Source organism: Diachasma alloeum, unplaced genomic scaffold (assembly GCF_001412515.2).
Source record: "Diachasma alloeum isolate Michigan unplaced genomic scaffold, Dall2.0 Dall_scaffold_00197, whole genome shotgun sequence".
Lineage (NCBI taxonomy): Eukaryota > Metazoa > Arthropoda > Insecta > Hymenoptera > Braconidae > Diachasma > Diachasma alloeum.
The window spans coordinates 1822394-1843825 of record NW_021680362.1 but is presented as its reverse complement, the minus strand read 5'-3'; the positions used below and the strand labels follow the sequence as shown (position 1 = coordinate 1843825).

Sequence of the window (21432 nt, the reverse complement as noted above, 5' to 3'; positions counted from 1 at the left end):
AAACGGAACGTTTATATGAATCTTTAGAATTCTGTTTTCTCCTGCAATTATTATTTTTTATTCATTAAACTACTTCATTGACTCAACAATGCGATAATCGACTCGATAAAGTAATTTCATAGATAGAAATTAATAATTGTAGGGGAAAATACAATTCGGAGATTTGATCGAGACAAAGGGGTTCCGTCTCCCCTTAATAATAATTTCTGGTGCCTCTAATTACAGCATCGCAGAGGTACACGTACCCAACGTGTCAGCCCATGCGAAAAGTAGGGGATGTTTGTAGACCAACGGCCGATATAGCGAGTTCCTATCTCAGATTCCCTGACGGATCAATCTTTGAATACACTGATGCTCACCAATTTCTGTGCCCCTGCGCTGCAGGTTTCGAGTGCAGCAGAGTTGACGCCAGTGGACTGTCGACGTGCAATGAGAGGTCAAACGTCATTGATCAGTAATAGAACTTTGTTTGTAGTCTGTCTATTCAATTAATAAAAAAATGATTATGCTGTGACTTGTTGTTTCTCTAGCATTGCTCTAAAGATAATGGTAACATTGACCTTTTAATCGAAATGTGGAAAATGCACGATAACAGATAAGGAAAGCAGTCATAACGCGGAAATAACGATTTAAGGGAACATTAGGGATACACTGAGAAAAAAAATTTCTTATATCTGGAACATATTTTCTTGAGACAAGTAAATTTTCTTCAATTGCTTAATTCTCTCAGGCATCTCAACTCACATGACCCGAGAAAGGCCTCATGCTTTAAAATATTCTTGTACTCAAGTATGATTTTATCGCAAATGAACTTACTTAAATCGCGTAGAAGAATCGTCAATCTTCTAGTCTTTATTGTTTTCATGATTTTTTTGTTATGCACTTCCAACATTGCAATATGTAAAATATTCATGACGTAACGCGGAACGATAGTGATGAATGAAAATTTATTCGAGTTCCGTGAAGTGCACACATTCTGAGATTTACGCCATTGAAAATAATTTACTTCTCTCAAGTAAATATGTTTTAGATAGAAGAAATTTTTTTTTCTCAGTGTAGGCATTATTATTTGTCAGGTAATTTTATAAAGAAAGGTATTAATGGTCAGAAACAGTCGGCATTCCAGATTGCAAATATCAGAGACGACTTCTAGACGTCTCTGATAAAAAATTTTGATTCCAATGCAAATTCAGAACTTTTATAGTCGTTACGTAAGTATCGCAGTGTCAACAATTAAATGAGAACAATGAGAGACAATATTGCCTCAATATATGTGGAGAGTCACATGAGTGACGTGTGACCCCAGTATTTTTTTTAGAGTACAAGTATGAAAAATGGAATGCCAAATTAAAACTTAATTTCAGTTTAATTAGTTCATGATAATTATTAGAAATTAAGAAGGTTTAGATTGAATGCATGACTGAACCTCGAATTAAATAATTAATTTTAATTGATTAAATGAATATTAGCGTAATTTGGTACAGGATATTCATATATTAAGGATTGTTTCGATTTTTTAAAGAAAAAATATTTGAAAAATGTCAATAAACCAAATCCGATTTTTTCTTTAACTGAATGGATCGAGATGAATGTTGAAAAAAATTATAACAGTTGCGTAGTTTTAAAGATATTGCATGTAATAAATTCTCAAAAAAAATTGAATATCAAAATCAGTGGCAAATTAAAATAGAAGCAAAATCGAGATATTTTTTTACTTGCGCCTGACAGAAAAAGAGCCTCCATTTTTTTTAAAGCTCTATATATTCCTTTGTGAAAAGAAAATGTTAAAAAAACATCAATTGGAAAATGCAACTCTCATGATACCGATTGGATCTTAGATTTTTCACACTTTTCTCCCAGAAATTAACTTGGAAAATTGCGAAAAGAAAATCCGAAGTAAGCGGTCCGCATGAAACTTGTCGGACGATATCACAACTTCAAAAATTCCCTCGACTTTAAAACACAACAATCCACGTGCGCGCGCAACTGGCGGGCTTTAGCTGATTCATTCTCACTGGACCGCCACCAGATCCTCAAAATTTCCAAATTCTGAGGAATTTTCTTCATAATTGTAAATATTACCATCAATGTCGAGTATCAAAATCGATGTCGAGTATTGGTGAGTGAAAAATTCCATAAAATCCTCCCTTAAACGATCAAAATCATGACGAAATAGTCGCATGATTTTCTAACCTCACAATTGGGTTTTATTTAAAAAATGTTTTGAATTGAATGGTCTCGTTTGTGCTCAGTGGCTCGTGTGGTCATCGGAAACAGTTCTTGGAATTGGCTGGGATCATCAAAGATGCTTGTTCCGATTGTAAAATTAGTGGGGATTGTGGAAGACAAGGTGGCACTAGATAAATTAAACAATAGGGATATTTCATACATTTTTGTTAATCCAGAAGTTTTTTAAATCATGGTTTAGACTTTTTTGGAATTCGGAACGTTTTATCAATTTCTAACATAATTGTTAACACAATTTTAAATAAATTACCCAATAAAAACATTAAAAAATACCATGAAATACCCCTGTTTATTTCTATGTAATTAATCTATGTAATTAAAAAAATTTAATCAAATTCAATTGTTTTTTCAGGTTCATTTGAGGTAAAAATAAACGATAAATTAGTTTATTCAAAATTACAAACAATGGCTTTTCCTGCTTACAATGAAGTATTAGATGTAGTGAAAGAAGTGTCTGAGGGTCAGCCAGTGAGACCAGTAATTAAGCAACAACCGATAGATTGTTCAATTAGTTGAATCTCCTAGGTAAAGTACAAATTACTTAAGAGTTGTAAATAAATCATTAGTCATAAACGAACAGATTACCTAGATTTATTGAAACAACTTGATTTAACAAATTTGTAAAATATACAGCTAAAATATATAATAGAGATTCTCAAGCAACAGTGGAAAATGTAACAACAATCACATGCATGTTAAGTGATTCCCAATTTTTATCTTCCCAGAGGTGGAATTCTTCCTCGTGAGGTAAATCCCAAATTTCATTTTCCCATGAAACTCTTCGGCTAGCAGTCGAAGAGGCTCGATTGTTTTTAAACCAGTTTGTTGATCAATACATACCATTTGACATCTGGTGCAGGGTCCCATCACCTGAAAATATTTTACAGATGAATTAAAGAGAAGTGTTTGTCCATGAATTCGTGTAAATTATTAATTGCAAACATCTCCACAACTGATGCATTATTCCTGAACATTGTATTCGAGGAGATTTTTGCAAAATCATTTTCAAAACTTCTTAGGAAAAATTTCCAGTTTTGAAATTTTGTTGATATTATGTTTCAAAAGCTGAGATGAAAAAATTTCTAAAGACGTTTTCTCACGTCCGTAGAATTCTTCAGAAAATAATGTTTTCGATCAATTTCTTAATTCCTCCCGTCAGGAGCGATTTGCAAAAGAATCATCAAACCTATTTCAGAAACAGTTCAAATTTGAAAACGTAACACACATTATTTTTTAGCACTTCAGAAGTGACGACTCTTGAAAAAACGAAAGACTTTTGAGGTCCACAGAATCCTCTCCAAGAAACATCTTTGGATAAATTTCTCTAAACATTTTCTTCGCGAAGCCATTTTCAAAATAATTTACAAAACTATTACAATTGAAAAACTAAATAATCGGCCAAGGGATTATAAGGGATTATTGGTAAACTATACAAAGCCATATGCACGAAAAAATTGAATACAAAAATTCTATTGGACTTCTATTGAATTTTCTATTAGTTTTTGGTCGATTTTATTAAAATATTCTGATGCTCATCTGCATGTTATTTTCACTGGAAATACAACTAATTGTTGTTTGATTTTTTAATAAAAAGCGAATAAAAATAAAGTAAAAAAAACTTGGAAAATTGGTGCATAAAATAGAATATTTTCTGTGAGACATTTAATCGGCCGAAAACCAGTAGAATTTTCCGTCCAATTCATTGTTTGCTCCATGACATTTTTTCGTATTAGCTTACCTCGAAGACTTCCTCCCCAATTCTGACCTGCGTCCACGTTTCCTCTTCAAACGCCTGGCCGCCGACAATGACCATATTCCCCCTGAACCTCTCCAGAACCCCCTCCTTATCACAATCCGATCCCTCAGGAATCCTCTCCACGAGCCACTGAACACTAGCCCCATTCACCAGCAGGAACTGCGCCTGACTGGAGAACGACAGCTCTCCCCTCCCCCCGGCCCTCGCCCCAGACCTTCCCTGTCGAATGAGCCTGAGCTCCTTTCCAAAAGCAAGACTCAGCCACTCTGAAACTTCGCCCCCACAGTCAACCCCCTGCACCCTGTGCCCACACACTCTACTCCTGCACATCTCCCCAGTCGTCACCTCCTCCTCAGAGTACTCCAGGGGCACCTCCACCCCCAGCATCCCTGCAACGATAAAAAATTCTCCCGCAGTTTTTGCTTGTTCAACCCCTGAAAACATAATTTAACAACACTACCTGGATAGTCCAGCCTCAAGACATTCCTTCGAGGACACAAAGTCGGTTTTATCAGGCAGAGCCTCACTTCCTGCTTCTGCGTCACGCAAATCCCTGAAGAGTTGATTATCATCCATTCCCGATCGTAGGCCAATCCTTTTTCTGTTAAATCCCAGGAGTCCGAAATTTCAAAAGCTCCGCAGGACTTTATGGGGTAGATGTAGAGCCTGGAGAGGACTAATTTCCGAGAGGAATTAATTCCGTCCGTGTTATTCTTCCCATCACCTGTAATAAGGTGAAGTTATTCGAATATCCCGCACCAATCGATCCCGAAAATAGTGGAATAATTTAGTAAATTGTCGAAATGTCTCTAAACCTCTGACATAACTGATCAGTCAATTATTTCTCTTATTATTTTGTCATTTAAAGCTTTCAGGAATTGTATTAAGTGTGAACACCAATCATATTTTGTGTTGATTAAGGTCGATAAACGGTATAATTATTCATTTTATTACTTGGAGATAGAACTAATATATTTAAATTATTTCATAATTTTGAGTAAAAGAAAATCATCGATCTTCAAATAAATTGAACATTTTAAGGTGACAAATTTATCATTTCCATTGCACTCGTCATTTTTGATTCAATAAAACCAGTACGTCTTTAAGTACATTTTTACTTCGATCAAGAAATTCATGGCTCAAAAATTACCAAGCGCATAATATCTCACAATCAGAAAAAAAAATCTCACGCCAAGAAATTTTATACTTGTCCAAAAGATGAATCGATTTGAAAACGAACTCTCAAATCAATTCAACTGGTTTTTGCATTCAAATATTTTAGAATTGAGCCTAAAAAACAATTAAATGAATTAAATCAATTTTACTTGGTATGAAAAATCGCTTTCTTGTCATCAAAAAATTGCCCTCGTCTGTAGGACAAGTCCAAAATTTCTTGACTAGTTTTTTTTTCTTAGTGCAAGATGTTTTGCTCTTGAAAATTTTCAGGTCACGAGTTTCTCGGTATGAGTAAGACGTCCGTCTCAAAAAACTTAGTTTTTCTCAGTGTATTACCCACCATCATTCCTTGCTGATGAATCTCTCATTGAATTCGTCATCCTTTCGGTATCATTCGCCCTGACAGGAGCATTTTTCCTCATAACTTTCGATCCCTCAACTTTAGTTGATCCCTTTGTCCTGAAATTTCGTTCATTCCAACTGGAAACCCACCACTGGGGCAGCTTAACGACTGGAGGACCATCCGAAAAGCATTTTCGAATCATCAACAGCAGCATTTCGACGTCTTTGAAGCTGGAGCTGTATCCGAATGAGACTCTGACAGCCCCAGTGGGTCTCCCATCGATCAGATCCTTGCTCCCCCCGCACTTGTACCCAGCGTCGTAGTTCCCGAGGACATCCTGGGTGGACAGATTTAGATGTCGTTGACAGCCCCCTGGGTTGCAGAAGCACCCAGTGCGCAGGTGGATCTTGAAGAGGGCCGCCATGTGGAGGACCTCCATGTACCCCACGTACCCACCACTCATTCTCAAGATATTGAAGGCCACTGTTCCACCTTGCGTCGAGATGTCCTCGTAATCTGTGTCTGCGTAGATCTTTGCGAGGGGCTTTCCATTGCGGTGATGCAGTGTCAAGAGGGAGTGGTGCAGGTACTTGGCGAGCTGGAACACGTGATTCGATATCTGGCGGAGGGGAATTTTTTTGAAGACATCCAGGCCGTGTTGGAGGGAGATTATCGAGAGGAATGACAATGTTCCGTCTTCATACCTGGAAATTAGAAGAATCGATCATTGGGGAAGTCGGATAGAGTTGTCGTCTCGACAATCAAATAAACCTGTTAACCCCTCACAGACGGGGCCCTTTCGTTTCCAAGCGTAGAGTACGCTCCATACAAGTAAAATGTAATGACTTCTGATCAACAGAAAATTATGAAACCGATAGGCAATTGAGGCTACAACATTCCTTTTTTCATTGTTATTTATTTGGTTGAGTTAAATTCCATAGTTTTGAAAATAATCAATTTTAAAGAGGCCCATTCATATTTTCATGGGTCGATGTATAGCATCGACCCCGTACGTGAGAGGCTAAGAGCAGTGAAAATATCAGAAACAAAAATTCTGAGGTTCCAGTTATCTGCAGAGCTGGGCAAAATACCATTTGAAATACTATTTTAAATATTTATGACTTATTACTAATTTGCAGTTACTGAACATCGCAAATAAAATAGTATTCAAATAGTTGGACTCAAATAAATACTATTTGAAAATAATTTCTATTTTCAATTGATGAAATATGGTAAATTTGGAATAGTATTTAAATAATTCGATGATGGAACATACTATTTGAAATAATTCATCGAATTGGCTTGATTTTTTTTATTAGGTACTGAAAACTTTTTCTCTCCTCGAGGAGAAATTGAAAGCAAAACAACAATTAAGAAACAATCATTAGAAACAACAATTTTTCAAGATGTGAAATACGTAACAAACATGATCATTGTCATATGATGAGTATGAATTTTTCATGTAATGTCCTCCTACCTACTCCAAAATTCTATCCAACAATATCCTGTGATATCACAAGATGTGAAACGCTATATAAAGTCCTGGACGGCGATAATCCGCCCTGTGAGCCAATTCTTCGTAATTCATTGCGATTACGATAGCTGATAACGGATAGGGAAGGGAAATATCCGTAGGGAAAAAAAACTATTTCATATAAAACCAAGTAGTGAAATAGTGAAATAAAATAGTAAATACTATTTCGCTCATGTGGAGCAGAAAACCAAGACTTCGAACACGTATTACGGCAATGCCCAAAATTTGAGCGTCAGAGAATCACATTGTTAGACAGACTGATAAAATCTAGTTGCTCTACTCCCAATACCACAAAAAAATTCTCAGATGGAGCAGACCACAAATATATCGAAGAAATCTGTAAATACCTCAAAGAATGCAAACTAAAGTATAAATATGTATAAATAAAGTTGTGTAAATATGTATGTTTTATAACGACAGTGTAAAGAACTCGGCATAAGAGTTCCATCACTATAAATAATAAATTAAAAAAAATACTATTTCATTTTCTGTTTCGTTGAAATGAAAAATCAAATTGACCGAAATAGTCAACTTGAAATATATATTTCAAATAGTATTTCGTACTGAATCATTTGGAATAGCAATTCTATTTGATTTTCATAAAATAGTGCCCAGCTCTGGTTATCTGAGGCCCTTAACCCGTATTCTCTTCGAAAACCCAGACGGAAAATCCAAAAGAGGATAGGATTTGACTCGAAATGATTGTAAGGTCTTCGAATGAATAATATTTCAAATCATGAGTATGTGTAGATTATCATGATATAGATTAGTCTACACTGTACCTCTCATGCAGATTTTCCCGTTTAACATGAAAATTCTCGTTACTGAGCGCCACATTAACAGTTCCACCTCCATAATAGACTTTCTCCATAACATTCTCGCTCGAATTTTTCACAATAAGCGCACCAATCCCAGTTGGTAACCCAAACATCTTGTAGAAGGACATAACAACGAAATCTGGTTTGTGGACCGATAGATCCAGAACACTAGTTCCGACGAAGCCGGCTGCATCGAGCAGAACATACCACTTCGATAGTCCTTCAGTAACAGAATTAAGTGCCCCATCGTGAGTGTCCTGGATCCACTTGAGAGGATATTTGAGGCCAGAAAAATTGCATTGGGCGGGGTAAACGAACAGTGCATTGCTTCTGCTCTTCGTGACGTCTGAAATGCCTCTGTCATTATGGAATGTCGCGAAAGCCTCGTGGAATTCTAGGCACTTGAGTTGTCCTCCGTTATTAACTACGACGTCGCGCATTCCAAGGACGGATGTGTGGTTGTTATCGAGGTACACGAAATGCCCTGACTCGCCGAAATTGAAGGTTTCTGCGACGGTTTTCAGGGAGGCGGTGGCACCTGAGGTGAAGATCAGGCTGTATTCCTCGGAGGATGCGTTGAAGAAGTCCAAAATTCTGACAATGCGAGGCAAAACGAGGAATTTGAATCGAAAGGTTTGACCACGCGTATGAAGAATTTCATAGAAAAACCTGGAGAATTCACTAGACGCTGTTGGACTTCTATTGAACCTTCTATTAGTTTTGGCGTTTCCATTGAAATGTGCAATAGAAAAGATTTTATAGAAAAAGTCAATACAATTTTTCTATGCAACTTATTTAATGGGATATTTTCTATAGAATTTTCTCGGCTCTAATTTTTTTCTTGATAAAAAGAAAAGGAATATAGAATGAAAAAAACTTAGAAAAGTTGATGAGTCGAAAGAATTCTATAAAAAATAACTCAATGCAATAAGTTGTACAGAAAAATCGAAATCTATTGATTTTTCTATACAATACTTTCTATTGAACATTTTCAATAGAAATGCAATAGAATTTTCCGAGCGAATTTTCTAGGTTTTTCTATTAAACTTTTTCGTGCGTGCAGGCGGTTGCATAATAGTGAAGGCAATTGATGTGGAGTGAACTCATTTCATCATGGGAAGGTGAATGCAGAGATTTTTGGGTGGATAGTGATGTTTTTCGAACGATTGTGAAAGTTTATTTTTTTAGAAAATATAATGTCATGAAAAACTTTATGGTTTCGCCTAAAAAATTCTGTTGAATTTTTTATTTGGAAGTTTATATGAATTCTATCGAAGATCTATTGAAATTCTATTTGACTTTTAGAAAAGTCGATAGATGTTGATTTATTCTCAATTTATTCTATTGAAATTTTTTTTCTATACGAATGCTTGGATATGAATTTTTCAAGTTTTTTGGATCATTAGGTCTACTGGATTTCAATTGATTTTTCTATTCATTTTTACGACAAGTTTTTAGGGTGATTCTCTTGAAAAATATTCTGCAGAAAAAAATCAATGGAATTCGATTTTTTAATACAACAAATTCTATTGGTATATTTCCTACAGAAATTCAATGGCTCGAATTCTTCAAGTTTTTGGTGTGATTTTTTTTTATGACACGAAAAGAAAAAAGACTAGAGAAAACTTGGAAAATTTATTTCGAAGATATATTCTACTGATTTTTTCTATAAAATGATTGTCTACTAAAAAAACTCGCAGTAAAGCTGTGGAAATCTTCAACGTCAACAGAAATCCGATAGAATTTTCTATCGAATTCGTTAGGTTTTTCCGCGTTTTTTTTTTCGTGTGTGAGAATATTTTAGATAAAGCGTTGTTTTCCTACGAAACTGTTCTTCTTATCAAGTGCTTGAGAACCTTAAAAAAATCCATACCTATACCGCGTTCGCTCCACAATTTCGGAAGTCAAATTTCCAGCAGCGGAATGTGGATTCGCGTACAACGAACCCGCCAAATCCTCCGCGATCCTCCTAATCTGGCTGTCGGCATACAAAGTCGCCCCAGCATGGTCCAAGTAGAATTCCCCATCAACCCTCGCGAATTCCTTCTTCAGCCAAAGAACTGTCTCCTCGTCGTATGTTTCTGCGTAGCTCGGACGAAGTACGTGTTCCATTCTCGGCTAATCATACTTCGATGATCCGACAGGTCTGGTTGTGTTCGGGGCTTACCTCTGCAGAAGAGAGAGGATAAAGCCACTGGGAATAGAAGAAGAAGAAGGTCTAGTTGTGTAACTACTTAATTAGGGGCTCACAAACGAGGGGCCAAATGACCCGCTCGAGAAATTCGATAACAATGAATTCAAAGAACTTCAGAAAAATAGTGCACACACTATGATTAAGGAGTTTATGATCAAGATTGATGACAAAAAAGGCTTGTCAGGTTTACGTAAACGATTTCTCCGTAAGGTTATCGGTCCGTAACACTCGATAGTTCCCGTATCTACGAGTGAATGACGGATTTCTCAGGAGGAAACTATCTAAAAACTTGTTATGATTCGATAAGACGATAAATACGAGTCCATGTTAACCTCAAAATAATGCCCCCGAGGCCCCTGAGAGGTGACCGATGTTTGGTAATTTCAAACTGATAAGACTTGTTATGAAGGGTCATTAATGTGGAGATGATGACAGATGCGATAAATGTTTTTTGGAGATTATTCGTTGTCTTATTAGACATATATGATTGAGAAATACTGTCTCATCTTTTTCAATGTACAACCAATGTCGTAGATTTCAAGTGACGAGGTGGCCGAGTGGTTAAGGCGTTGGACTGCTAATCCAATGTGCTCTGCACGCGTGGGTTCGAATCCCATCCTCGTCGATACTTTTTTGTCTTTTTCGGGAGGCTTTGTTTAGGGGTAATTTAGGATGTGTCAAAATTCTCGTGGTTGAGGTATTTTCGGAGGACGTAAGATGTGAATGATTTGGCGGGAGGGTGGGTGCGGAGGCAAGGCATTAGAGGGTCTCCAACAAAAAAGTGTGGATCTGGTGGAGAGCGATAGGAGGAGGATTTCGAGTTATATTCTATTGTATTCTATTGTATTCTACGGTTCCCACGTTTTATGGAATCTGGGAACATGGGCGGAAATATGGAGAATATTTGAAAGAAAATCTGCTTTATTTTTGTATAGATCTACCCACTCAAATTTCCGACAGAGAAAGTAACAAAGTTTTATACGATAGGGCTAAAATTCCAAGAATCGTCAACTTAGTACTTGGACTTACAACAAATTACTACAATAGAATCAAAAAAATTTTCCAAATGATATAATTAACGCCCTGGCAGAATTCCCAATTGAAGAGTCAGTCGGCACAGCTTGTTATGGCAACATTAAACCACAATATTTCACGCATTATGATAAGATAAGTTTATTTCAAGATGAACTGAACAAACCGGTCTTATACCATATTAGCAGACATAAAAGTAATTATAAAATTCCTATCGACGATATTGATTCAAGAGATTTCACTTATTCTAGACTCTAGAATAATCCCATCCTCGCCGATACTTTTTTGTCTTTTTCGGGAGCCTTTGTTTGGGGGAAATTTGAGATAAGATGTGTGAAAATTCTGAGTGCACATGAGTATAGTTGAGATATTTTAGAGAAAGCATGACGTAAATAGAATGGGGGTGAGTGCGGAGGAGGAAGAGATGCTGGAGGAGCGGTACGAGAGGGTCTCCAAGAAGAAGAGGTATGCGGATCTTGTCGCGAGGGTTAGGAGGGACTCAAGGATTGAGGAGGACTTCGAGTTGTATCCGATTGTGAGGAAGTCCGTTGCGTCATTTAGAATCAACAGCCTGAGGCCATTGTCGTCGACGGACGAGGTCCATAAATCCGTTACTTTGGCTGAAGGGATTCAGGGAGGAGAGCGAATCGGTCCCTGGCATCTCCTTGATGTCACCCCCACCCAGCTCGAGGAAATAATGGATGATTGGATTCTCGAGAGAATTGCTGAAGAGAATATTCAGGAGGCGCCGATCAAGAAGACGAAACGCGTGAGAAATCCGATCATGAAGTTTGTGGGGAAGCGATTTGGAGAGAAAGTGATAAAGAAGCGATTCGGGAATGATGTTGTCGACCCAGAGGTACTTCCTGAACGAGAGTTTGTGGAGTTGCGGGAGAAATTTAGACAGCGTGCTGACAGGGTAAACCGGTTACAGTGGGAACGAGGAGTTTACGTCAACGAGTCTGTGATTTCATCGCATGATTTGGCATCGCAAGCATCGAATTCCAATTTTATTCCCGAGGTGAGACCGGCGAAAAGTACAAGTGTTGAAGGCTCGCATCCGTCTGAACAAAGTTCTGAATTTAGTGTGCGTCATTTATCATCGGGTGTTACTACTCCTGAAAAGGTCTCGATGGTTTTGGAGGAGAGGTTCACTATTAGACATGTTCTGTCGGATTTTTCACTGCAGAAGAGGGTATTAGTTTCAGATGATTAGATTCGTGAATTAATTTTCAGAAGTTATCGACATTCCCTACATTGCTTTATCTTCAAAAATTCACTCGTACAGATGTACAGACTCGTACTGAAACCTACAATAATCCTGAGTACCCCCAACGCTGGGAACAATAATTTTAAAATGAGATTTATTAATGGCGATGGTGACAGTAGATGAATATCTTTTTTTTTTAAATTGAAAAAAAAAACAGTCATTATTGACAATATTTACAAACCTTAAAAACTAGGATAAAGAAAATCCATGTACATTATATAAAATGTGTAAACTTTGGCCACTTTTTTCGACAATTTTGACATTTATGTATAAAAAAATGAATACAGATCTAATCTTGAAAATAATCGTTACCGTAAAAAAAGGTTTTTTTATATTTTAAATACCAGTGCATTTTTCTATTATAGATTAATGCGTTGATTCTTGCAATCAGTATCTATTAGTGGATGAGTATCGTGCTTATGCAGCTCGGCGCAACCTCATATTGCCCCCAAATCGTTGCAATTCTCACCGCCTTCATCATTTAACCTTCTAACCTTCCGTAATATTTGCGTTAAAAAAGAAAAAATTAACATTCCGGAGGAATGTAGGCCCCGGGGGGATTCGAACCCCCGATCTCCTGTTTACTAGACAGGCGCTTTAACCAACTAAGCCACGGCGCCTCGTTGTGGTTGCCCCCACTAAAAACTCATGTCGAGATTCTCAACTACGCCACGCGATAGAAAACGCTCCAGACGAGGTTTCTTCCTTTTTTTTATTGCAACACAATTTATTTTGTTTCTCTTATTCACAGGTTCTTATAGCAGAACATAAACAAATTTTTACTAAAAAAACGATCCTTAAATAGTTATATTGAGGATGTGACTGTAGTGGTCACGCGGGGAGTGTGTGGCTCCGACGGTCATCCAAGCTAAGCAGCGTTCACTCTGCCCAGTACTTGGGTGGGTGTCCGCTTAGGCACACCTAACTGCGTGGGACTACAGTTGCTAGGCACGAATGTAGAGAAGCACTGTGTCCATTGAGTCAGTGTGACCAATGGACACAGTGGAATCCCTGCATTATCGGCCGGCTGCATAACTGAGGTTTTCCATGGTTTCCCTGGCAGTCCAATCCCGAATGAATGAGGTGGAGTTTGGGATAAAGCAAGTCGGCCCATGGTAACGCAGATAGGGAAGGGAACAAAATGTAAAAACCCGAGAGGGTATACATATGGAACCAAAAATAAATAAAAATAGTTACATTGAGAAATTTTGGCGAAGATGTGTAAAGAAATGAATCGCGAACCTCGAAGTGATGAAAAAAAAATTCAAAAATTCATCCGCAACATTATTTAATCATTTAATGCTATAGTCACAACATATCAATGTCTTTCTACGAATAGTGCAAAGGCATTTATGTAGGAACTTCCGTTTTTAAGGATTATCATTGTTTCCATTTTATTTCTTTATATGGAAAAAAGTTGCATTAGCGACAAAAAAAATGTGCCATGAAGAATAGAGGGAAGGAAGCCGAACTGCTATGGCGGCCTCCATTGAAAAATCCCTTGAGATCTCGAGTTGACTATGACCCATTCACGGACTCAAGTTTTCCCACGTATTAGTGTATTTGTTGTTTCTGCCTTAAAACTCCAGTTGTAAGTTGAAATTGAAGTTTAAACGTGTCTCAAGGAGGGAGACGGTGGAAACCACAATCATATGGGTCATTTCCAAATGTCGGTGATCTTCGCGAGAAATCGCCAAGTTCACCCTTCACGTTAAATCGTGATGTTAACATAATTGTGGGTAATTGTATCTAAGTGGAAATTGAAGTTTTTAAAATTCCTCAATACCCTCGTTACGCTCTTATTTTATTCCCCTTTCTATCACTATTTTTCAATAAAATGAAAAAAGTTTGATAATAATGACGCAAATGTGTTCTTCGTTCACGAAAACGCGAAACTTCCTTCAAATGTTCACTTAAAAAAAATAAAATACATAATCTCTGAAGTCCCTCCCTAGTTCATTGATAACATTTTAAATAACGGCAAAAATGAAACAAAAATATAATTTCTTGACCCCGACGTGATTTGAACACGCAACCTTCTGATCTGGAGTCAGACGCGCTACCGTTGCGCCACGGAGTCCTTATTGTTGTTGAGCTGAAAACAGCACTCCAAGAGGCCCCCTGACGTGCCATCATGTTATTGTCTCCTGTTACAATCTGAACCGCCATACAGAAATCTAAAACACTTGTCCTTTGTTCACCAGCAACTTGTGATTCTTGCTCTTGTGGAAACTAGCGTCAAACCACCCTTTCGAGTCCGCAAATAGGAACACATCCTACTTTCTACGATTTCCAGCTATACAGAATTTTGTCAGTGACTTCCAGCACGGAAGGCTTGCCTGATGACCCCCTCAGCATGCCGATCACCCCCGTCCCTGAATGCCAATGATCTCAGATACACGATTCAAGTGGTAAATACCTAGATCTCCGTACAAAATCTAGAAGTAGTTGAACAGTGCGTGCTCACATCCCGCATACGAGCCCCTTGCTATCAGGATAGCATGTCTCATCGCGATTCTGAGACGCTCTCCCCACGTTGAGCTGAGTTTCGCGCGGGTTGTCTCACTGAGCCCCTCCTCCAATCAGGAGACCATACTTATCAACAATAGTACCAGTAGCGTTCGGTTCAACACCGCGCTGTCTTGCGCAGAAGAGGCCTCTGCGATGTTCAAGTGAGTACTGCGTTATTTCGTCATACCTTGACTTTCGCCCGTGAGGAATTTTTTCAACAGGAACGCATGCTGTCGACCGCTCACGCGTTGTGACGCAACCGACGGAAGCCGCGGTCGTGTCAACGACACTGCAACATGTTGAAAGGGGTGGGGGGGTCAGTTGATGCAGCGAAAAAATTTTGGGGAAATCGTGGGACAAGTGAACCCGCACACTTGACGGTGCATCGGGTTCACAATGTCGACGTTTTTCAGCAGTTATTCGATGCATTCTCAATAATATGCGGTGGATTCATGATGCTGCATGGTCAATTCACTTCTGCAATGCAGTATTGACCGCTTAAATTTGGGGGAAAACAGTGTCATTGCACTTTGCGCTGTGTTTCAATGCGTCAGTGAATATCATTCTCGCGTTGTATCGAGAAAATCGCCGGTCAATTGACCACAAAATGGCCTGTACACTGCACCAAGCAATGTAGATTGGACAAAGTATGACTGGTCCTACCGAAATTCCCGGGCCAAGTGATTTGCTGTGGACCAATGGGTAATGAAAGGGTTCGTAGATAGCCAATAAGGCGTCACAACGTCACAGAGGTGCTTAGGGCCCATGCGGCTGTTCCTCAAAATTGTGTCTTTCCGATCCGCGGCGATTAGAACACAGCAGGAGGTATAGCAGTTATGTCTATAATCAACGGCCCGGACGCAGCCGGTTCACGCCTACTAATTCCATTTCATGCGCGCCTGGTATCAGGTCGGTTGATTTGTTGATTATGTCCATTCCGCCTTCTAACCGCGAGAATTTACCATATGTTTGTCTTACTAATGTATGAACGGACGATATTCTCGTTGTAATTTAGCCACTGTATTTATCCCTATTTAGATGGTGTGGATTTATTAGCGCCGTTTGCGATTGTGAGTAAGAAATTTGAAGTCTGTGGTTTCATGATCTCCTGGTCCGAGGAGGGGCTAAATGAGACAATCCGCGCGAATGTCGTTCCACTGTAAGAGAAGTGGTCTACCTCTTGCGGGGGCATGCTCTCCTGATGCGCGACGGAACGTATGCGGGATGTGAGCACGCACCACTCGACGTTTTCGAAACGGTACAGGGGCTATACGACGATCGTACGTGTGAGGTATGTCTGAATCCATGAGGTCTGGGTGTCTTCAATCACGATAATTATCTAGGCAGTGGATAATTCAGCTGGAGGGCCCTCGTAAGGGCTGCTGAGGATGTCTAAAATCAACAAAAAACGCAAAACAACTTGACCCCGACGTGATTTGAACACGCAACCTTCTGATCTGGAGTCAGACGCGCTACCGTTGCGCCACGGAGTCTTGATGCTCGGCTCGGCCTGGCCATTGGAGTGACAGCCAGCTTGTCTAATTAGTCTAATTTGCAGCATCAGATCCCCGTAGAAATGCTGATACAGTCCGTCCTCCAGGGGGACTACTCCTACCCCTCGCTCATTCTGATGCCTCCAATATTCCCCTCGGTTGAAATTAGACGTCATCTAATGATTCAGAATAACCCTGGAGCCCTTTGGAATGTATAACATTCAGGGGCGTGGTCCAGGGTGGCATCTTCAGAATGAAATCTCTATCAGGGCAACAGGCTAGTCTGGAGTGTAACTGGAACGTTTCGGCTCTCCTTTTTTTTCATTTCTCTTTCGTTCCTTTACGCCCATCCATTCTGCTCGGCTCCAGGGGGTTCCCCTCCCTGTCTGGCCAGCGCACGCACCCAAACAAAAACCGTGCGACCAATGGCATTGGGTAAACTGACTCGAGCCCCTGAGAACGGCATTGTAGACAGGAACGCATGAGTTGGCAGAAGTTGCCGATAATTATGGGGTTACGGCTCTTGGTATGTTGTCAACGCGGTAATCGATAGCGCTGCGAGCTTCTGCTTTCAGGAAGTACTGATTCATGTCCTGTGGATTTCAATTCTTGAAATGCACCTATTCTCAATGAATTACAGCATTTGTGGGCATTAAACTCGAGGAGAGTAGCAATGGGTCATCGACTGGCGGTTCACACTTCCCATAGGGTGATGGTCTCCTGTTAGGTGTGAACCACGGCGCCGCGTGCCGACGCAACCCATTGGATCGCGGTGAGTCGCGAGTATGGAAAAATTATGTGTGTTAACCGTCCAGTGACTTCAACAAAGCATGCGCATGGTCATTTAGCGGGGTGCGTGTGGAGTCAGGGATATTGAGGGGTAAAAAATTTGGCAGCGGTGGGATTCGAACCCACGCCTCCGAAGAGACTGGTGCCTTAAACCAGCGCCTTAGACCGCTCGGCCACGCTACCTAATGATGTTGTGCGTGAAGCACATTGTCGGCGACATCACGCGATGATTTTTGGATGATTTCGGGACATTTCGATGGCGGTTGTATGTCTATTCAAAACACGATTGAGATGTTAGGGGTCAATTCATCACTGAAAATTATCACATGGACAACTCATCAATTGGAGGATTTGAAATGTAGAATAATCTGCATAATTAATCGATAAAAAAGGAACGGAATGAAGCAGGGGGTATAATACATGGGGTGTTCCAGCAAGCGGTGGGTAAAGGGACATTTTACGCACGCAAAACAATACTTCGCGTGGGAAAAGTGTTCGCTGACCCGTGGGACAGGGTTTTGGCGAGATTTTAGCGATTTATAGCCGAAACCTTGTACAATTTTAAATGGAGTGACGTCACGATCTGGTGACACTGCCGTGAGAGGGTAGCGCACGTCGAAAACCACTCTGATGATACAAGTACGCAAATGAGCACGTTTTTGCACGCCTCGCGCACCGAGAACCGCCTCCTCCTGACCAGTATCATATTTTTTTTCAATTTCAACGAATTTTATTAACATAAGTAATAGATGCAACAAGTAACAATATTTACAAGGTTATAGCCGTAATTGTGTGTTTGTATAGCTTCAGTCCTGAGGGTTTATGTATATTTTACGCACGGAGTTTGCAGATAAAATTCTCCAAATATTACAAATATTTTGAATTATGAGAAGATTATGCTACATATCAGTAACGAAGTGGTAAAACGGTTCAAATCGACTTATCTCCCAGTTGAGTTTTTGAGGAATATTTCCGAATCTAAGGGAGATAGCGTAATTTTCGTAATTACATTTGTTGTAACACTCAATCGGCTCTACAAAAAAGGTTATAACAACAATTTTGCTCTCTTCCTTACATTCCGAGATATTCATTGAAAACTGGTTAATGGTTAAAATTGACTTCTGCCGTTTTACCTCTTCGCTACTGATATGATCTTAAATAAACACTCTTCATTATTTTTTCATTTTTTTCACATTTGAAATTTCCTTACGTAAAATAATTTTGAAAAATCAGGCCCGGTCGCGCGCTTCGCGCGCTCCCTCTTTAGGATATGACCGGTAGGGGTTGGTGGAATTGGATGTGACCCATTACGGGTCGCACCAATAACTTCCCGACCATTTGTTTTTTCTTTCATTAATTTTTTTATTATGTATTTATTCAATCTTTTTCTCACATTTCTCCGAGGAAATACCCATAGAAGACAAGAAAATCCGTGCGCGTGCTCGCACTCACACACACTCCCATGCACACACATCGCCGTATTCCGCATCGAGAAAAGAAATTGTTTCTTGAAAATTGTTTCTTGAATGTATATTGATTTCGAAAAAAGCTAGTGAACTGCTGATTAAATGTCTTCCAGTATTCCATGATTTGTGCGTTATATCAAGATTCATCGTTTCTAACAAAAAAAAACTTGAAATCGTATCGTTATGAACGGAGAAATGGTCTCGTTTACAAAAAAACGCTAATTTTCGACTTTTTTCCAAATGTTTTTTGGAAAAAACTGGAGAAACGCTGAGACGATCGTCTCCATAATCTAATCAGGTTCAAGTCACATGAAAATACAGCGATTAAAAAAAAAGTCAAATCGCATCGTTTGTTCAGGAGGAATCGTGGCACAAAATTTTTGTCACCGACGTACGCACACACATACACACATCCACACATACAGACAGGTACCTGAAAAGGGTCAGAAGTGGTTCCAAAGGTCATGAAACGTGGAGAAATGCTTAAATTTCCACAATCGATTTTCGGGGTCATTACAATAACTTCCTCCCTTCGGGTCGGGAAGTTAATAATTTAAAATGTTAATAATTGTCACTGGAGTTCATTCAATGTCATATGTAGCATACCTAATCATCTGATAATTCAACACGATTGTAATTGACCGGCTTGGAGAAATACGCTTCCAAGAAAATAAATTCTTCTCTCAAGAAAATAATTGCTTGGCAAAAGTAATTTTTTTCCCCAGTGCAGTTGTCCTACAATACAAAGAGATGATGGATTATTCTGTGTCAGTTAGTGGTAAAACCCTCATTGACACACTTCTTTACTTTTAATTTTTCGGAATTCTTATGCTGTTTCTTTTGGCCGGTGGATTATTTACGTTCGGATGCACTTGAGGATGCAAATACGACAGCGATGACTCGAAAGTCCGTGAGGGGTGAGGCGTGGGGGTCAGTAATTTCGATAGGGAAAATTTTCATCACGTACGTGTGGTCCGGTAGACTTTTGCATTAGTGGTGATGCCGGTGAGTAAGGGATCCATATATATAGAAGTTCGCCCACGATGTGTTCACACCAACACGAATATATTCGTCAAATAAATTCCGCAATTTTTTCCGACGACATTAGACTTTTCATTGAATATTTCAATGTTTTTTCCTTCACGTTCACTATAAAAGTGAATTTTACGTGTGATGAAAGCTGCGTTTATTTGTTCTATAATGAAATGGAATGATTATTTTTCCTGTGTCGATTACTGCTAAACCCCTCGTTGACACACTTCTTTATACTTTTAATTTTTCGGAATTCTTATCCTGTTTCTTTTGGCCGGTGGATTATTTGCGTTCGGATGCACTTGAAGATGCAAATACGACAGCGATGACTCGAAAGTCCGTGAGGGGTGAGGCGTGGGGGTCAGTAATTTCGATAGGGAAAATTTTCATCACGTACGTGAGGTCCAGTAGACTTTTGCATTAGTGGTGATGCCGGTGAGTAAGGGATCCATATATAGAAGCCCGCCCACGATATGTTCACACCAACACCCCCAAATGCATGTCACGGATATATATCTCGGCATCGGCCACCGCAGCCCCACAATCTTTTTGTGTGCTTGCGCTAACGAACTCATCGGTCAAATTTTTCAAGTCTCTTCAAGTCGAGGGATATCACTTCTTGTTGTGTACCGAGACTTAATTGGTGAAGTCATCATGCCTGGACGTCCACTTTGGCAGGTGAGATGATATTGAAAATAATGGGATATTGTGGGGGTGACTAATGCAGAATCGTGGGTTTGCATTCCTCCGCGCGATCATCGTCAGCTGAGTTTGACAGATGGCACATCGTGTATTATTTGTTGAATCTCTTTGGTTTTATTTAACAATAAATAGTAGTGATTTTTCACGGTAAACTCCGGGAATTTATTTGTCCATGTCCATATCAAGTTTGGAGAGCAGTTTTTCCTGAATTTCTGGGGGTAATTTCAGTGGAGAAAGGTTCATTGTTTTGTGGAGAACAGTAGGGAGTTCTTTCGCAGTTACGAGAGGATAATTTTTCTGGTTATTCATCGGCTATTTTGATCTCGTCCACTTTATTTTCCACTTCTCCGCCAAATTCCACTTCGTATGACGTTTCCCTTCGGTAGACGCTAATTCTGGAGTCCAAGGGTGACTCACCAATCTCGCAATACCACGGAAAAATGTTTTTATGTGCTCTAGTTTAATATCCGATGGAGATTTTGTGAACAAGAATTCATCGTTGCGGCGAAAAAATAGCGGAGAAATCGTGTCACTTATTAATAGAAAACTACCCTTGGATTCTAAAAATCAGTCCGAAGCCGTGACCTGATCCAATGGAATTTTTTTTATTTAAAAAAAAAGAGATATTTTGATCTACAGATAAATCCAGAAATAGCGTCATTACCGCAACTCGTGCCAACCAAAACTTTCGTAAATCATTCTCTCCTAGTTCTCTATATAGCCCCTGTGTTTACGTTTTCACTGCCATTTTCGTTACCCAGTTGATTATGTTTTTTCTAGAAATACCGCACGACGTAATGACACAACACGTGTCGTCTTGCCATCGCGCCTTTGAACTTGTTAATTTTCGGAGGATGGATTTAGAGTGGAGGTGAATGTGGAGTTCGTCAATCAGACAAACGAAAATAAAATAGAAAATCTTTATTCATTCTTCGCTGTTTGTGACAGGTTGTCATGACATTTTACAAATAGCCAATTTTTCATGCAACAATTGTTGCAATTTTGTTTTGTTTTTCGTGTTTTGTGTGTGTGTGTGTGTGTGTGTGTGTGTGTGTGTGTGTGTGTGTGT

At 39.3% G+C, this 21432-nt stretch overlaps 3 protein-coding genes and 5 non-coding genes across 9 annotated transcripts in view; 3 read left to right on the top strand and 5 right to left on the bottom strand.

Moving 5' to 3' along the window:
- The first annotated feature begins 2000 nt into the window (after positions 1 to 2000).
- LOC107048758 (migration and invasion enhancer 1) lies at positions 2001 to 2910 on the top strand. Its single transcript, XM_015272114.1, has 3 exons — positions 2001 to 2119; positions 2253 to 2350; positions 2600 to 2910. The coding sequence occupies exons 1-3, from the start codon at positions 2088 to 2090 to the stop codon at positions 2761 to 2763; spliced, it is 294 nt and encodes a 97-aa protein (XP_015127600.1). The 5' UTR covers positions 2001 to 2087; the 3' UTR covers positions 2764 to 2910.
- On the bottom strand, positions 2823 to 10447 carry LOC107048757 (molybdenum cofactor sulfurase 3). Of its 2 annotated transcripts, XM_015272112.1 has the most exons (7): positions 10401 to 10447; positions 9748 to 10068; positions 7839 to 8468; positions 5520 to 6226; positions 4464 to 4727; positions 3986 to 4392; positions 2823 to 3117 (listed from the first exon to the last, which is right to left on the bottom strand). In XM_015272112.1, exons 2-7 carry the CDS (start codon positions 9984 to 9986, stop codon positions 2932 to 2934), a joined length of 2433 nt encoding a protein of 810 aa, XP_015127598.1. In that variant the 5' UTR covers positions 9987 to 10068; positions 10401 to 10447; the 3' UTR covers positions 2823 to 2931. The 2 variants fall into 2 exon arrangements, with proteins under 2 accessions (XP_015127598.1, XP_015127599.1); XM_015272113.1 differs by lacking the exons at positions 7839 to 8468; positions 10401 to 10447 and having other exon boundaries at positions 9748 to 10303.
- Positions 10448 to 10611: 164 nt separating this feature from the next.
- Positions 10612 to 10693, top strand: Trnas-gcu. The gene has a single exon. It is a non-coding gene; the product is annotated as a tRNA-Ser (tRNA).
- Positions 10694 to 12916: 2223 nt separating this feature from the next.
- Trnat-agu lies at positions 12917 to 12990 on the bottom strand. The gene has a single exon. It is a non-coding gene; the product is annotated as a tRNA-Thr (tRNA).
- Positions 12991 to 14378: 1388 nt separating this feature from the next.
- Trnaw-cca lies at positions 14379 to 14450 on the bottom strand. The gene has a single exon. It is a non-coding gene; the product is annotated as a tRNA-Trp (tRNA).
- A 1852-nt stretch (positions 14451 to 16302) lies between these two features.
- Trnaw-cca lies at positions 16303 to 16374 on the bottom strand. The gene has a single exon. It is a non-coding gene; the product is annotated as a tRNA-Trp (tRNA).
- An 890-nt stretch (positions 16375 to 17264) lies between these two features.
- Positions 17265 to 17346, bottom strand: Trnal-aag. The gene has a single exon. It is a non-coding gene; the product is annotated as a tRNA-Leu (tRNA).
- Positions 17347 to 20185: 2839 nt separating this feature from the next.
- Positions 20186 to 21432, top strand: part of LOC107048811 (muscle-specific protein 20) — a 28679-nt gene continuing 27432 nt past the window's right edge. Inside the window, exon 1 of the mRNA XM_015272230.2 lies at positions 20186 to 20339. Within this exon, the coding sequence (XP_015127716.1) occupies positions 20316 to 20339 (24 nt within the window). The 5' untranslated portion in view covers positions 20186 to 20315. The remainder of the gene's footprint in view (positions 20340 to 21432) is intronic.

Excerpts from the sequence above, each read along its gene's own strand:
- LOC107048758 (XM_015272114.1), top strand. The coding sequence starts at position 2,088 with ATGTCGAGTATCAAAATCGATGTCGAGTATTG. Across the intron at positions 2,120-2,252 it reads AAAATCGATGTCGAGTATTG|TGGCTCGTGTGGTCATCGGA; the intron begins GTGAGTGAAAAA and ends GTTTGTGCTCAG. Across the intron at positions 2,351-2,599 it reads TGGGGATTGTGGAAGACAAG|GTTCATTTGAGGTAAAAATA; the intron begins GTGGCACTAGAT and ends TTGTTTTTTCAG.
- LOC107048757 (XM_015272112.1), bottom strand. The coding sequence starts at position 9,986 with ATGGAACACGTACTTCGTCCGAGCTACGCAGAAACATACGACGAGGAG. Across the intron at positions 8,469-9,747 it reads GTGGAGCGAACGCGGTATAG|AATTTTGGACTTCTTCAACG; the intron begins GTATGGATTTTT and ends TCGCATTGTCAG. Across the intron at positions 4,393-4,463 it reads CTTGAGGCTGGACTATCCAG|GGATGCTGGGGGTGGAGGTG; the intron begins GTAGTGTTGTTA and ends TTATCGTTGCAG.